Genomic DNA, 17009 nt, shown 5'->3' with positions numbered 1-17009 from the left:
AAGACGATTCACTCGTGAATATTGGCCCAGAAAGGTAGATTAGAAAGGGGAGGAAGGGGGGGGGTTGCTCGGGGCACGATGAGCTAGGCTGTATTTCCCCCGGCAACATCTTCGTCAGCGTAGTCCTAATGAGCGGGCGATGACCTCATCGTGTTTTGACTGCACACGTGTTTCTTGCCACATGACTGGGTCAAAGGTTACAAAATTAGCATATTTCATTGAGGCTTTTTATTTGCACACTGAGTCTAATGGGACATTTATGTGGGAATATTAATTTAGAATCCGGATAAAGCATTTGCGCACTAAATGTTCATGATTAATGACTCGGGATGAAGATGTCTTTGTGATAAGAAGAGCACACATCATATAATTTGCCCTTTGATGAAATCATGTTATTGCTGCCTTGTTAAATAGCTCCCCGAGTAATAAATGCATTCTGAATGAACAAGCTTTAACTCGTTACAGGTTGCGGTCACAATAGCTACCGAAGGATTTCCATGTTATTGCAACGTTTGAAAGAAAATACTATTTTAATTTCCTGAGTGGTGGATGGGAATCTTCATCAACAAAGCGATACGATACACATCTCGATACACTGCCAACGATTCGATGCATTCCCGATTCATGGAATTGCCAATGATAAGATGCGATACGATTCTCCCATCTCCTGCGATACGGTGCGATACAGTACGATTTAATTTTAAAACAATGCGATCCAGTGCGATACGATGCAACTGCATCTTACAGGTCGTATCGATTTTCCGATGCATATCGGTGAATCTTCCCAACCCTAGTGGAGACACATTTATTTATTTAAATAAGTCAGATTCGGAGGCCATCCTCGTTTTCGATTACTCCGACTGGGTTTAGGTCCGGGTTCTGACTGGAGCATTGAAAATCTTTAGTGCCCACAAATTCAATCTTTAACTTTAATCACAGCGGTAGGAAGAATGAATTCTTGTGACACTGCCTAAAGAAATTCAGCATGATTTGCTGGAGAGAAAAAAAACAAAAAAAAACAGAGGGTTTTAGTTCCGGGATGTTGTAAGCTTCTTCTAGGGGGAGGGAAAAAAAAAAATGCACTCGACAGTGCCTGAAGGAATGGCTCAGCTGCTCTTCTGGTCTAAATTTGGCTTAGTAGTAGGCTCTCGGTGTCCAATGTGAGGAGCCGCAAGTATGTGGAAGTACAGAGAAATCCAAAGGCATAAATGTTGACTGCATCACGATGGCAAAAGAGGAGTTGTGTTCTCCGTGACTGGAATGCGGTGATGATGCCTGACCGCATATTGTCAGCTCCAGTTGTCTTCCTCTGTCTTTCACTGCATCACCGTGACCCGTATCCATGCAGTATATATAGTAACAGTGATACTGCTGGCACAGATGTGGACATCCAGATGTTGAAATGTGATCAAAATGGATTTTAGATTATTTTAGGAACTCTACACCTTTTCATGGTACATTTCCAAACAAGTAAGTGGGGATATATTGTTGCCATGCAATTAGTTTGTTCTTCCCTCATGGGGAGTCATTTTCCACGGAAATGGAGGAAAGAATAAAGTGACAAGATAATTGAATAAAACCGCATGCGGTTGTCTCGGCCCAATACATAATGAAGCTCGAGTAAAAATTCAGACTGTGCTGGTCCTGTCAGTCAAAAACCCCCAAAAAAGCAGCAGCCATTGCACGTTTTGTCTGATGTCCCCTCACTTTTATTTATTGTTTTGGGAGCTTGTGGCGGTAATGATTCTGCAATTTCAGAGAGAAATCATCAAACGCGCAACAATGGTTTCCATGGTGATGGCTGAGAGCGGAAAACAGATGTGGGTTGAGAGTATAAAGGACAGTGCGTGAATTCCGTCAGTCTGTTTTGACAGGGGAATTGATTTCCTAATTAAGTGCATTTGAGAGCAGAGTAAATGTGGAGAGTGCGAGATGGGAAAAGACATAAGTGTGAAAGATGGAGATGACTCTAGGGTCTTCCGTTTTGTACTGAAAAGCCCCGCAGGCAGAGCTGTTGTTTTGAAGAGCAGAAAGACCGGGGAGTCAATAAAACAACGTGGAGGAAAAGAATGTTTTGTTGATTTGTTCATGCTTTTGTTCCCCCCCGCCCTCCTTCCCCTTTTTTTGACAAAACTGCAGTTCGTCTCAAAACGACCCCTCGGCGACTGTCGGCAAAGTCCGAGACTTGGCGTCGTTTCGTCGCCACTTCCGGATGGGCTTCATGACCATGCCGGCCTCCCAGGACCTTTCCCCTCACTCGTGTGCCTCAGCCATGGCGCCGCGCTCGCAGTCCTGCCACGCGGTCGGCGCCGGGGATGCAAGTCTCGAGAACGGTGATTACTCCGACACCCAATCGCAGCACGGGGGCCGATGCCCGCCAGTCAAACCCAAACGCCACCCGAGCACTCGGCTCAGCTCCTCATCAGCTGACAGCAGAGGCCCTCCCGAGACGCCGCCGCCTCCGCCGCCCTCGCATTCGCAGGCCAAGCACTCAGAGAAAAAAAATGGTTGGAAGCGGGAGAGGTTTTGTTTTCCTCTGGCAATGATCTTTTTCTAACATGTTGTTGTGCCCCCCCTGCAGCCATGAAGAAGTCCGACTCTGGAGACATTGGCTCCAAAAAGGTGCCTCCTTTGAAACCCAGGAGAAGTCCCAGTACCCATCTCTCCTTCGACCCACTTCCTCCACGTGTGCCTCATTCTGCCGCCTCCCTCCCTTCTCAGATCCAAACCGGAGAGGGGGACGATGAGCCGGTCTACATAGAGATGGTGGGTCAAGTGTTTACCCGAGAGAGCCAGACCGCCACCCCCCACCCCGTCACCCCCGTAGCCACCACGCCCGATTCGGACTCGGACCAGAGCGAGGCCATCTACGAAGAGATGAAATACCCGCACCAAGAGAACCGAGAATCTCAGAGACACCCGCTGAGCAAACACGAGAAGATGAAAAGTTCTAAGCATTACCACGTCACCCCGTCGCCATCCAGCAGTTCCTCGTCACTGCCGCGACCCTCCTCATCCTCTCCGTCCTATTCTAAACCCAAAGCTAGTGTCTCCATCTCTCATTCGTCCCCGCTACCATCCTCCGCGTCCTCCACCCCCGTCCCCCAGGTCCTATCCACCAGCCCCCACACGCCACGAGCGCCGACCCCCTACCTGCTGCAAGGAAATAAATGTGAGCCAGAATCCAACACAAAGATCCCCGCCCCTTTCCCGAATCTCCTCCAGCATCGACCCCCGCTGCTGGCTTTCCCTCAACCGGCAGCGGCGTCCAGCGGGATGGGGGTCCAAAGCAAGGGTTCCTCGACTTCCTCCAAAATTGGGACTCAGACGTCCAGCGTGACCACTCAAGCCGGCACCTCGTCCTCCTCCTCAACGTCCTCTAACGTTCCAACATCGGGCTCCAAAGAGCCGTCAGGAGGGAGTGTAACGCCGCAAGAGAAACACAGCAGAGATTCCCAGTTGGGACCCGCTCCGGGACTTAGAGCTCGGAGTCACTCAACGCCACTGCCCCCGTCCTCCAAGTCGACATCACCTTTCTCCCATCACCACCACCACCATCCGCACCATCGACCCTCCCACTACCATCACTATCGCAAGCCCGAGAGGGGGGACTCCCCAGCTCCTCTCAAGAGCAGCTCTCACACCACCCAGGCCACCGTGCAGACACAAACATCGAGCACGGGCAAGGAAGGAAAGTCTGTGAGCTTCCTCTTGAAGGCAGACAGAGGGGAGAAGGACAAGGACAGAGACAAGGAGAGGGACAGAGGTCGAGACAAGGACAAAGAGCGAGATAAGGATCGGGACCGCGATCGGGACCGCGATCGGGACCGCGATCGGGACCGCGACCGGGACCGTGACCGTGACCGGGACCGTGACCGGGACCGGGATAGTGGTCCACACTCCTTGCAACTGGATCTTCTTCCTTCCACAAGCAGCCAAACATCTCAAGGCAGCACCAGCTCCACTCCGACGCCGCTCTCATCGTCCCATCGGCCTCATTCTCGTCCTCATTTGCGCTCTCACACCCCTCACGGCCTACCGGCTTACAAGCCGCCATCCTCCGACAGCCCCCTGCTGTGGACGTACCCTTCCGGAGGCTTCCGCAGACCGCCGGCTTACGAGAGCTTGAGAGGAAGCTCCCACACGCCGTCCTTACAGCAGCCCTCCAGCCTCACGGGTGTTGGCGAGGGCGGATCCAAGACCGGCGAAGGTTCTTCATCGTTCCATTCCAAAACTGGCTTCATGCCCTGGGACAGTAGCGCCGGCTTTGCGGGCGATGAAGGCGCTTCCTGGCCCATGCAGAGGAAATTGTCCTTCAGCCATGGGAGCAGAGAAACCGAAAGTAAGTCACAAGTCGTTTGCTACCTTGACTCACTATTAGGATTTGAAGCTATGAGGCGCCGAAGCTCACCAGTCGAAATTCTACCGTACAGTAGATGCAGCGTAACACTTTTTAAACTCTCTGTCACTCTCTCCCTTCCCACGCCAGAAGAAGGACGAAGTTGGAACGGCAGTGCCGATGCCTTATTGAGGATGGACAAGGAAGAATCTGGAATTGGCTTCCGAGGGGGTCCCTCAAGCATCCCGGTGCACTACAGTGGCGCCGCCAGTCGGACCCTCGGTCACTGCGAGTCACTACTTGGTGCGGACAGCAACCCGGGATTCAGAGCCCTGCCCAGAATCGGGATGCCTCTTCCCTGTCAGACGTTCCCTGCCTGTCGCAACGGAGGTGGGTCATGTTCCTCATCGTAACATCCGGAAGCTTTACACCGGCATCATTTCACATCTGTCGTAAAAGCCAAAGGTTCTAACGAGCGTCTTTGTCATTCAGTGCATTTTCAAGCAAGGCCTTGTTGTTTCAACTTTACCAGCCTATTTTTTCCAGACAATATTCATTCCACTGCAGCTAAGCAAAAGGCCGAAAGTTCCACGTGATGCTATCTCGATGAAGGTGTTTACCTTCTTCTCAGATGTAGAACACAATGTACAGCCCACTTGATTGGAGCCAAACATTCACACCCGCATGTGTTTGAGAAAAAAAAAAAAAAAAGGCGATATTCCACAGTTCTCATTTGCAGGCACGCCGTGTAACAATGGTGCTTTTGCAGAAGTGGGGCGACTGGGCCGTTCTTCGTCCGCTGCCGGAGTGAGACAGGTGGGCGGAGGAGACGTCCAGAGGCAGAGCAGTCTACCAGCGCGAGAAGCCCTCAATCAGGTGCAGGGCCGGCCCGCCATATTACTCTCGACTCTATTAACTCCATTCAGAGCTCATTTCAGAGTGAACATTAATATTGTCCTCATTATTACCTCCCCTCCTTTTGGAGACAGCAGCTCTATTTATAGCTCTTAGATATGCCCACTGAGCAGAATAATGTTCTGGTCTGGCACAGAACAATAGGAGCAGGTACATGACGCAGGCTCCCACGTAAGCGTCTGGATGTGTGGAAAAATAGCGGCGGGGCTAACGCGTTGGTGAGCTGCAGTTTTCCCGCAGCATCTTTAGCCGGATTCCGGCTGCATAGTAAGTGCTGACGCACGTTGAGTGCTGCAGAGACTGTCTGCTTGGCGCTCGCTCAGGAAGAACAGATGATGTGGTGCTACATCCTGGTGGATCTTGAGAGGAACTGCAACTGTGCAGTGTATTGTCGGTTGGAGTCAGAAAAGAAAATCATTTGCTTGGTTTGATTTTAGGATTTTTAAATGATAACTTCTAAAAAATGTTTGATTGAAAATATATGTTACAAACTGTTTTAATCTAAAAAAAAAAAAAAAAATCAAAGTTCAATTTTTCAAAATGCAACCTCGAGTTTTATTTGTCTTATTCATACAAAGACGTTTATGTTTCATCATTTAAAATTTGATCTGGCTGCTTGAATTGTGGTCAGTCTCTTGTATTTGTCTGTACGTGGCCCTCGGTGGCAAAACGACACGCGCTAGAAGTTACGTTGACTAATTCCGTTTCTTTTCTTTTCATCGTGTCCGTAGCTGCACGGCCTGTCACAGCCTCAAGCCGCCTGCAGCGCCAGCAGTCCCGGCGTGTCTCGTCAGCAGCAACAGCAGCAGCAGCTTCACCAGCAGCAGTTGCACTTGAAGCAGCAACTCCAGCAGCTTCAGCAACAGCACCACCTGCAGCTGCAGTTCCAGCAGCTGGCCCAGCTGGCGCAGGGTCAACCCGGCGCCGGCGCTGCCTCGTCCGCAGCACAGACCCAGAGGGACGGCAAGTTGCTGGAGGTCATCGAGCGCAAACGCTGTCTCTGCAAGGAAATTAAAGCTCACCGGCGCCCGGATAAAAGCCTGTGCAAGCAGGACAGCATGCCCATCCTCCCCAGCTGGAGACGGACACCCGAGCCCCGCAAGACTGGCACGCCGCCCTGCCAAAGGCCGCAGGCCGTGGTGTGGGACACGGCTATCTGACAGTGAGGACAGCGCCGCCAGTTGTATCATTAGACCAGAGTAGGTGCGGGGTCGGCCTTTTATGTAATGGGTGCGCCACTTGGTGACGGGGAGGGGTCAAAGGTGAGAACGGCTGCGATGCTGAAGGCGTAAAAGATAAACAGGGATTCCAATCTTCTTTCCCTTTCGGCGAATCATCCTCTTCTTTCTCGCGTCATCTGCTATCACTCCAACTATCTGCAAGTCTTCCCTCTTTGGTCTTGGTCTTTGCCGCCAGCCCACCATTCCCAGCTTACTCCCACCGCTCTCTCGACTTTCTATCCTGCCCGTGCTCCCTTCTTGAGCTCTGTTCCACAATCCCTGCCCCCGTCGTGTTCCCACTCTCGTCATTCAAAAAAAAACAAAAAAACATTTCCCTCTGGTTCTAATTGCCAACAAATTTCTCATTCTTCTCTCTCCTGAGGATGATAGCTTGATAGGGTGAGATCAAAATTGCCAAATTTCCTCCTGACTACTTGACACATAGATTTCTTATAGATTTCTTTTTTTTTTTTTTTGTCTCTCTCTCTCTCTCTCCAATGCACAGAGAGGAATTACACAAAGGCACCAGTCGGAGAAAAGCAACACGAGCCCAACATGACATGTTTTATGGGGTGAGTACAGGTAGGACTCAATTGTGAAGTCATTCAAGTGTTTCTTGAAAATTGTCTTGGTATCAGTAGATTGTTGTCGTGGATGCAAATAATCGCCGACGTGTAAAAGCTACCTACTATATCTGTTTGCATAATATTTGTAAATCAACTTACTTTCTCTACGTTATGTTTTGCAATTTTATAGCAATATGCTCCCAGTGTGTGTGGGGGGGGGGAGTGGGGGGGGGGCGACATAACTCGCGTCAACTTCTAGCCTATAAACGTACATATCTTAAGACTTGAATGAGTCATATTTACTGTGTCATTCTCTGCATGTCACAATAGACATACAGTCCTGTACAAATTCTGTGTAGAGATGATCATCTTTGAATTTTACAAACAGCAGAATTTCACTATGGTAACATGTGGTTGTATAAAGATTATTTTTTTTTTTTGTTCGCGACGCGCCGGTGGCTTGTCGAATCGTGTTTCGGTACAAATGAGAGGGTACAAAAAAAAAAAAAAAAAAAGATTATGGGTGACGCTCATTGAATCAGACTGCTATCCGATGAGGTACAAGGAATAGGATCATGAGTGTTAATCAAGTCAAACAGATGCTGGAACAATCTGCACAACACAAATCAAACCCTAATGTACTGTAAATAGACATGTACAAGTGTATTGAAAATGTAGCAATTATTTCCATTTTCATACTTGTAATCCAGACATATGATGTAGCATAAACTGTATAACTCTTTGTTCACTTGCTGCAGACAGTCCTTGCATTACTTAGAGTTCTAATAAACAGTAAAAGTCCTTGAATTGAAGGCGCAGCCCAACAATTTAGTTATGCAAGACTCCCTTTAAGATTCGTTTCATTTATGCTTTTATTTTTATTTTTTTTATACAATAACATTCATTTGTGGACAGAGAGTTCAACAGCTTGTCACATCTCCTTGCTGCTATCCGATGTTGTCCATTTAGTTCTACACGGTTTCGCCATGAGGCAACACGGTTCATATTCTTGTGCTTATTGTCACTTTTTTTTTATTTTATTTTTTTAAATCTCGCATAGCCACGTGAAATGGACATTTTGAAAAGTGAGCCCTTCTGCAAAAGTACAAGGCGTTTGAATGTCTCTTGATGGTTGTTGTTTTTAATAGTTAGCACCAAAATGTAACCCCGTGAGAAGAAGACCTACCTAAGTGTTGGAGAGTCACTGCTTGGCCTTTTTGGTTGTAGTTTCGCCTGCACATGTTTTTTTGTTTTCTTTTTCGACAATTGGCATCCATTTTCAAACAAAAAAGCCAGGTTGAAGGAAATGGGCAAGTGCAATGCATGTAGAGACTCTTTACACTAAAAAAAAAAAAAAAAAAAAAGATATATTGTGCCCAATTTTGATTTCAAATACCAACAAATCACCTTACTATATGGTTCCTTTTCCACTGACTAATAACGAACATTGGGACCGTTTCCGGAACTAGTTTACAAAAGCTGTTGGTTTTGTGTGTCTACTAAAACAAGTGGCCATTATATGAGTGCCATACTATATTGATATGGTAAGATACGGTGTACCTTGGAAATCACTGTAGTGCTATATTTGCATTGATATTGTCATTCAAATAAATTTTATATAATGAACTTTACACAACAAAATGTACATTTTTATTCTATTCATCTTTTGCCGCCTTTTGTATGTAGTGTGAGTTGAAAACGGACATTGTGTTCCCTCTCCTGCACTGCTGCAGCACATGTTGCAGTACCCAAATCTTCCAAATGAGGGCATACTGTACACTCCGGAATGCATATGGTGCGTATCCATCAATATTATATCCAGTACAACAATTTGCATATTTATATTCATGTGATCGTAAATAGTAGATATTCTGAGAAATATTGAACATGACACAATTGGCTTATTTATTTCCTTCCTGCATGTTGAGGTTAAAGGTCATTAGATTCCCTGGGTTCAAGCAAAAATCTGGGCTCCCGTTCTTTTTGGGCTATCATTCAGATCCTCCCCTCCTCCTCTTACAGCCTTGAATAAGCCTCAGTGATTATATGAGGAGAAAAACTGGAAGAAAAAAAAAACTTCACGCTTACTGTCACCATTAAGTATTACTAGTTGGAATAATGAAGTTTATTTAGGAACATTTATTTACAAAATTTCTTCTACCTTAAAAACTATTGAAAAGCAGCACCAAGTGGGCTGATGCGCTACTCAAGTATTTTAAAGAAATACTATTATTTTTACAAATCTTTAAATAGGCGAATCCGCGGACGGCGGACCGCGAGTAGGCGAAGGTCGACTGTATTCTTTTTCTGACGACTGATAGACTCGACCAATCAACGCTGTCCCTGCTGCCGACCATTTGCTCGCAGGCTTGTCATTTCACGTGTCAGGCCGGTCGAGTGGAGGGAAGGGGGCCGCGAGAGCTGCAGCTGATTGGCTACGGCCCGAGCTAAAGAAGGGGGAGGGGAGTATGGAGGCTTGATGGGAGCGGATGGAGGCTGAGCGAAGAGGGCGGGGGTGCGCTTTACCGCAGGATCTCTAGATTTCTGCAGCACTCATCAAAACTCTGCGGCATGAAGACAAGAGCTGGGGGGGAGGGCACTCACTCGGACCCGGCTACCTCTCACTTTTAGTCTCCCCTTCTCCGTCCCTTGATAGGCTTCTCTTATTTTCCACCAATTTGCACTCATTTTCAGCTCTCCATCACTTGAAAAGGGCTCTCTCCCTCTTTCCTCATTGGCTAACTGGATTCCCATTGCATTAGGGCACGTTTTCTACTCTTGAGTTTTTTTTAGGGGTCTGCTCTTTTACAGTAAAAATGGCAAAGGATGGGGAAAAAGGCGAGTGGAAGGAGTATATATGGAACCCGAGGACGAGGGAGTTTCTGGGCAGGACAGCCAGCAGCTGGGGTGAGTACTGTACTGTCCAGCAATGCAGCAAAAAACATGGAGCCTTGCAGCAACACATTCAATGTCTGATGTCTTCCTGCGGCTTTTAATTTGTTAAGTTAGAGAGTCAAGCGGGCCGTTTATCTCACTCCTGATGCGCTGATGTGAAAAGGCAGCTGCCACCCGTACAAAGCTGGCAGTTCTTTTTCTTTATTTATTAATTTATAGCAGCGCTTCCATTGCGCAATGCGCTTGAGCATAAGGGTGGAGGCATATGGTGCATCTGGTAAATATTTTACAAGATTTCAATGTGGTTGGCCGGTCGGGCTGCACGCTTTGCCAAGGAACAGGTTTCAGGCTTGTTGCAAAGAGTGCACGTCGTGGTCCATTCTGGGACGACTCACTCTCGGCCGGATGAAGTTGGACAGGAACGATGCTTTTACGTCGACGTGATTGTTAGCAGGTGTCAAAGCCTGAAAAACTTGATTCCAAATTCATGCTCATACTGAATTGAGGAGAGGCAATGATAAAACTACAAGTAAATAAAAACGTGCCAGCAGTCTGTGTGAAACTTTGGACTACATTTAAACGACATTGGAAAATTATAATCTGAGTAAAGCCAAGAGCCAAATGCTATTTGTACAACCTCCACTTTGACCCTGCCCAATGTGAGGGATTTAAACCTAATCTAATGAATGCTTTGGCATCACCTCAGGATTATTATTATTTTTTAAATAACGACACCAGGAGTTCAAAGTGGTTAAATGAGGATCATTCTCTTTATCAAATCCAATTTCTGACTACAATTCCTGGATTGACGTAGGAATTATTGTGGCTTCCGTTTGTTGGAATCTTCCGGCACTGTGCCAGTTAATCCAGCTCAGAGTGTCCCAGGTGCATTAAGGTTTGGAGACCTTTTTAAGCTGCGCTCGCTTAAGGCCGCCTAATTGAGCTATTTTGGTGGTTAGCTACTACATGGAGAGCACCTAGACTTAGCTTTTCACATCCTTCTGACCACGCACATGTTTCATTCAATGCTCCTTAACTGCTGTCTTGTTTCCTTTTTTTTTTTTTTTTTTTTCCTCCACGGGCATCTGTATCATCGAGCCGGGTAATGTAGGTAACGAAGAGCGCAGTATTGCAAAAAGCCTGATGGAGGAAACCTGAGTACTTTGAGTGTTCCGAGTTGCAACAAACTCATTGGATCATACCCTCTCCATCTGAGCCGTCCCTTATCGAATCGGAATCCCATAGAATCGAATCAGATCGTTTTTACTTTCAAATTGAATCGTATCACACCCTGAAGATCAATAGAATCGTCTTTTTTATTAGACACGCAAATCCCTACTGGAGATTTAATCATGGTTACAATTTCAGAAGTTATTAAAGCTCATTACCGCAGCATCCTTAATTTTATTCGATGTTATGTTGCACCTGCCCCCCCCCAAAGAAAAAAAAAAAAACAGGCCGAGGACAAGCGCTTATCCAAAGAAGACCATAATAAAGCCGGTGTTTTTGTTGTTTTTGTTGAAAAAAAAAAAAAAAAAAAGCATCTCATCTCAGATTCATGTCGTTTGTTTGATCAGCTGGTTCAAAGAGCCATTGAACAGCAACACGATACTCATTAATTCTGCATATCGTCATTGTAGAGTGCAGACTGTAAACCTGACGACCTTTCTACAAAGACTTGACCCACACGCGCCGTTTCCTCCTGAGCTGCTGTTATATTTGCATTTATCCGTTGACAGTGTGGAAACTCCAATGCTGACTTTGATGACATCTTTATCCGTCACACCTTTTTACGCTTTTATTGTCTTTAACGAGCTAGCCCTTACTGTATCTAATATCAAATAAGGAATCAGGCATTGCTTGAATCCCCTGTTGAGCATCCTTGCCTCGACATTTTCTTGCGGATTCCAGTGAGCTGATGCAGAAGCAGCCTGCTGACAGATCCAGAGAGGCTGCACGCTAGGGGGGCAATCCAGCAGAGGCACAGGGGTCAGCTGCTACCCTGCTCGGGCCCCAGGTGTCGGCGTTGAAAATGTGCTATTTTTAAAAATGTCACTGACAGATGCTTCCAAAGGAGTAGAAAAAAGGATGGATGGAGGGCTCATTAGGATCGGCCACACTCAGAGGCTACATCGAGTCAAGCTCCACTGGAGCAAACTCAATAACAAGCAAAAATAGACAGATTTATTTTAATAACTCGCAGTTTCCGAAGAATGTGAATCTTATTTCGGGGGCCACTTATGTGCTAGGAAATGACATCCTGTTGCTTTATGGTTGCTTTTCTGATACATGGACACATACTGTGTCTGGCTACAGTCTTCCTCGCAGTGTTCAATTAATTAAAAGACCTCCGGTATAATCCCCCCCACCCCCCCCCCTCGGTCAGTGCGGTGTTCCCTTCTCTGCAGTGCAGCTCCATAATGAAATTACTTGGCAAGCGACTATTCCATCTCTGTTTTATTAACACCTTTCAGTGGTCCGGGACCAACCACATAACATTTGATCGGTATTATGAATGTGAGTGAGAGCGATATGGAAAATCATAGGTGAGCTAGCTACTTTATTGATGAAAATGAAAACAATAGTACGATTAATAAATGCACAGTAGCAACAGGTTGAATGTTTTAGAACTAGGGAGTTTCCTGCGACCACTCCCACATCGGCGTATCCCTCCTTCTCCTTCACTTATACTTCATAATAGTGTCCTCTTCTTGTTTGCAGGTCTCATCTTTCTCTTTTATTTAGTTTTCTACATCTTCCTGGCCGGCTTGTTTGCGCTTACCATGTACGTCATGCTGCAGACTTTGGATGACCACAAGCCGACCTGGCAAGACAGGCTAACCACGCCAGGTGCGCTATCAGATCCACAGATAAAAGCTACATGGGGTCACAGTGTCATGATTACTCTTGCTTTCTCTCTGCCGCTCACAGGGATGGTGATTAGACCCAAATCCGGTGAGGCTTTTGAGATTGTCTACAACATCCAGAAAACCGAGAGCTGGGACATGTACGCTCAGGCCCTGGACAAGTTCTTGGAACGTATGTCCAAGAAAACTTAACTGCCGCAACCTAATAACAAACCTTTAATATCTGCATCCAACACTTTATGAGGAAAATCACCCTGCACACAAATTTCAAGTCCTATCCCGACTTTCCTCCGCAGCCTACAACAGCACCATCCAGGAGCAGAAAAACGACGAATGCAAACCAGACCAGTACTTCTTGCAGGAGGATAGCGGCGACGTGAAGAACAACCCCAAGCGCTCCTGTCAATTCAAACGCGACTTTCTGAAGGACTGCTCGGGACTCGGTGACCGTTACTATGGCTACCAGGAGGGCAAGCCATGCATCATTATCAAGATGAATCGGGTATGAAAGAGGAGAGGGAGGAAAGGGATGCTGTTGCTAGGCAACATGGAGTGCCTGTGATCGGGCTTGAGGGAAAGAAAATTCCCGGTTAAAAAAAAAAAAAAAAAAAAGATGGCAACATCGCTGTTATTTTTAAATCGGGCTTGTGTTTTTGTTCCCTCCAGGTGATTGGAATGTTGCCAGGGAAGGACGGCCAGACTCCTTTTATCACCTGTGGCGCAAAGGTAACCCAGAATAGCTCACGTGATACTTCTCATAGCTATGACACTCTTTCAACTTTTTTCTCGTAAATGTGCCCACTCTCAGAGATACAAAGTTGGCAAAAATGAATGGGTAAGATTGAGTACCATCTTTTCTAGTCTAGGATTCAATTCCACATAGCAGTAGACTGTAGCTACCAAATTTCCTTCCCAACTTGAGTTATAGAAAGCCATTTACGTGGATAGGAAAATTCAATTTGTGGCTCTGTTAGATGATTTTGTGTGTGTGTAATATATAATTTAGTTGCTGTGTGTGTGGGCACGTTTTATCGACCATCAAAAAAGACGGGTGGGCGTGTCGGGTAATGAGATTTAAAGAGAAGTAGGAGATTAATGAGGCTCACCTCCCCGCTTGCCTATACACCAAGCAGCATTTTTAACGCATGAAATGGTTTCACCCCCACAGAGAGAAGACACGGACAAAATTGGAGAAATGTTGTATTTTCCGTCCAATGGCACTTTCAACCTTATGTACTATCCTTACTATGGCAAGAAAGCTCAGGTAAAATATCCTGCGTGAATTATTATTTTTTTTATGTGGTCATATTGTGAATACCTGTACTTGAGCGTTAACTTGCCTCGTTCTTCATTTTCATCCCAGGTGAACTACTCGCAGCCTTTGGTTGCCGTCAAGTTCCTTAACATCACCGTCAACCAAGACATCAACATCGAATGCAAGATCAACGCCAACAACATTCCCATCGGAAGCGAAAGAGACAAGTTTGCCGGACGAGTGTCTTTCAAGCTGAGGATCAACACTGCTAACTAGGTTCTCAAGCCTTTTTTTTTTTTTTTTTTTCCACCTTTGACAACGTCATGCTCTGCAACATTGCACATGCACGGAAAACTATTGCAGCATTGCCACCCTTTTTGGGTTCCGTTTACACACACACACACACACACACACACACACACACACACACACACACACACACACCTCTCAAAATTAAAGACGAGGTGGACGTGGTTTGAGATCATGAAAGAATCAAGAGTGGCAATCCTGTAATTATTTCTGTCCGTGAGCTTGGAGACAAATTTGTTTCTGTAAATTAATTTAAGGTGACGTCTATTTATACTGCATGACAAACAAAAAGGGGATATGAAGGATGTTAACACGTGTTTTTAAAAGTTTGCAAGGACCAGTAACACCAATGTATCGCTGCTCCTATCTCGCTGCCTCAATAATAGTGTTCCTCTATACACCAATACAAAATGTGCAATCTGCAATTTTATTTTGATGATATCGTAACCTCGGAGCTGGGCTAGGGATGGGCATATGAGAATCAATGAATTTTTTTGTTACAATACAAAGACAGGCTCTTCGGGCTGCAGACTTCTTAGAAATCAATCATCGGCTCTTCTGCTGGCACTTCAATTGTTTTTTTGTTTTATTTTGTTTTTTAAGCAACAAATGCTTCCAGATGTGTATCAATCAACCCATTGAATTCTTAAACAATCACTGTGCCCATCCCTCAGCCTAATTTGCTGCACTCAAAAGAATAATCCGACGACGGGTGGATGCTGAGATGAAGCCATTTTGCATGTGTGTATTGTCTTTAGTGTGCTATGAGGGTAGGAGTACCCTATGTCCCCCACTCTTTGCTCAGTGTGAAACAAAAAAAAAAAAGTTTGTGAGACCACTGACCACCAGGAGGGACCATCATGATGAAAATCACACACAATCAGTGTGCGGTTTAGAAAAATCATCTAAGATGAAGAGGAAGAGTTTCAAACCTTTAAGTGTGTTTGTGGCTTCAGTGTATGTTCTGTACGTTGACATATTTCATTCCATGGGTCGGGAAAGTTGCATGCGTTGTGCAATATTCATGAAATCCGTATATTAGGAATGATTGATCCCATTGCTGACTAATTCCGCGTTAGCGTCGCGATCGGCATCCATCGATTGTTCACATTTTACTAGGTCTTCCTTCCATTATTAAACAAAAAGGACATTAACTATGTTTAAAATGAGGGGCGTTATAATCTTATTGCGTTATTGCACCAATTTGAAGACACGTTTTAAAAGTGTTTTTCCTAAATGATCCTAAATCGAATCGTTGCAATCATTTATCCAAATATAATCCAGACGTTGTAATGCGACAAATGTGAATAAAACACCATATTAGATATAATCCCAAGATTTTTCTTCCCCCCCCCCCTCCCAGATTTTTCGCTGTATTCACACGCACGCTTCTCTGAAGTTGCCGCAACACTTAATTTCACTCTAATCTCTTAATCTGGTGGGCTAATCCCGAGCCTGCACGATGAATTTCCTTGCCCTACTTTGTTGCTCCTCGCCACCGCCTCCATAGTTGAATCGATCGCCAGTCATTCTTTTTCTAGATGTATCAGTGCATTTTTTTTATTCTTCAACTAACAGCCTTTAAATTACACAAGACTAACTAAAATTTTCTTTCTTTAGCCATCTGCATGTGAAGATGAGTTCTTCGACCAAAGACCCTCATTCCACTTTCAGTTTTCTTTTAGCAACACCGTGTTAGAGATCAAAGATCAGAGCAAAGATGTGCTGCAGAGATACAGTAGGAGTCATGTGAGTACATAAAGCAACTGTGTTATAAAAAGATCTACTCTTACATAATAGGAATACGCACAAGTGTTTTACAAAGACATAACAGTGCCTCCTGGTGGACAGAGCGTGTTGTTGCCAGTGTCCAGGTTATTTTCTTCATCTCCTTTTATTAAGTCCCGTTGTTCATTTGGAGATGTCTTCAGAAAGCAATACTGTCCGTGTGGCCATGGGATTCTCGTAAAACGGAAACGTGCGCAAAAGCAAAGCGTCAAAAGGCAACAACCGATAAAGTATTCTTTGTGACCGGCTATTTTTGTTGTAAAATTTAGAGAATGTATCAACTCGGATTGTATCGTGTTACTGGAGACTCACACGGATGGGTTTTTATCATTAATTCATCAAATTTGGTCGCCAAAGCTCGCTCGTTTGTTTTTGTATTTTTTATGTGTGTGTGATATTTCCACCCATCTTGCCCCGTCATTTTCAGATTTGCAATGAATGAGAAGTGAGAAGTGTGCGTCAATTTTTCCCGAACAAAGACACGATGTGTTCCAGCCAAAAAATATTGATAGAAGTATACTAAAGATATTTTTAAGAAGAAATAATTATGATAAATAAATCTCTCCCCTCTTTCCTTATATGACCCTCATATAAAATTATATCCCGGAATGTGATTCAAAGACAAGAATCCGCTCAGTTTTGTTGCCCAAACTGGATGATAATTCTATTCCGGATTTGTATTTTTTGCTCTGACTGTATGTATATTTTTGCTCATGTTTACTGCAAAATAAGATAGAGAATTAATAAATGTCATTTAAGGGAACCAAACCTCAAAGGTGTGGCCTCTGAGCTCTTTTTCAAGTTGCAAAGAGGAACTGCAGTGAAGAAAAAAAAAAGGATCCCCAAATGCCAAAC

The 17009-nt window shown here is 45.2% G+C and overlaps 2 protein-coding genes across 8 annotated transcripts in view; both read left to right on the top strand.

Annotated features, from left to right (window-relative positions):
* The window catches only part of nyap1 (neuronal tyrosine phosphorylated phosphoinositide-3-kinase adaptor 1), a 21600-nt gene extending 15181 nt beyond the window's left edge, over positions 1-6419 (top strand). The window contains exons 5-9 of one of the 2 annotated variants that reach the window (XM_085935268.1): positions 2140-2507; positions 2582-4342; positions 4490-4729; positions 5109-5215; positions 5986-6419. In XM_085935268.1, coding sequence (XP_085791394.1) covers positions 2140-2507; positions 2582-4342; positions 4490-4729; positions 5109-5215; positions 5986-6414 — 2905 coding nt within the window. In that variant the 3' untranslated portion in view covers positions 6415-6419. Of the gene's footprint in view, positions 1-2139; positions 2508-2581; positions 4343-4489; positions 4730-5078; positions 5216-5985 lie in introns of both variants that reach the window. The other variant, XM_085935269.1, reaches the window with a different exon arrangement.
* On the top strand, positions 6344-17009 carry atp1b2b (ATPase Na+/K+ transporting subunit beta 2b). 6 transcript variants are annotated; one of them, XM_085935277.1, is made up of 11 exons: positions 6344-6416; positions 6980-7046; positions 8774-8835; positions 9834-9947; positions 12657-12785; positions 12867-12974; positions 13099-13304; positions 13469-13528; positions 13971-14066; positions 14166-14333; positions 15987-17009. In XM_085935277.1, the coding sequence occupies exons 2-10, from the start codon at positions 7030-7032 to the stop codon at positions 14331-14333; spliced, it is 960 nt and encodes a 319-aa protein (XP_085791403.1). In that variant the 5' UTR covers positions 6344-6416; positions 6980-7029; the 3' UTR covers positions 15987-17009. The 6 variants fall into 6 exon arrangements, with proteins under 6 accessions (XP_085791403.1, XP_085791402.1, XP_085791401.1 ...); XM_085935276.1 differs by having other exon boundaries at positions 6385-6453; positions 8727-8835; positions 9852-9947; XM_085935275.1 differs by having other exon boundaries at positions 6396-6416; positions 8727-8835; positions 9852-9947.

The sequence above is a fragment of the Syngnathus leptorhynchus genome, chromosome 17, assembly GCF_054491065.1.
Source record: "Syngnathus leptorhynchus isolate UIUO chromosome 17, UIUO_Slep, whole genome shotgun sequence".
In the NCBI taxonomy this organism is placed as follows: domain Eukaryota; kingdom Metazoa; phylum Chordata; class Actinopteri; order Syngnathiformes; family Syngnathidae; genus Syngnathus; species Syngnathus leptorhynchus.
Note: the sequence above shows the minus strand (reverse complement) of the source record. Positions and strands in the feature narration are given on the sequence as shown.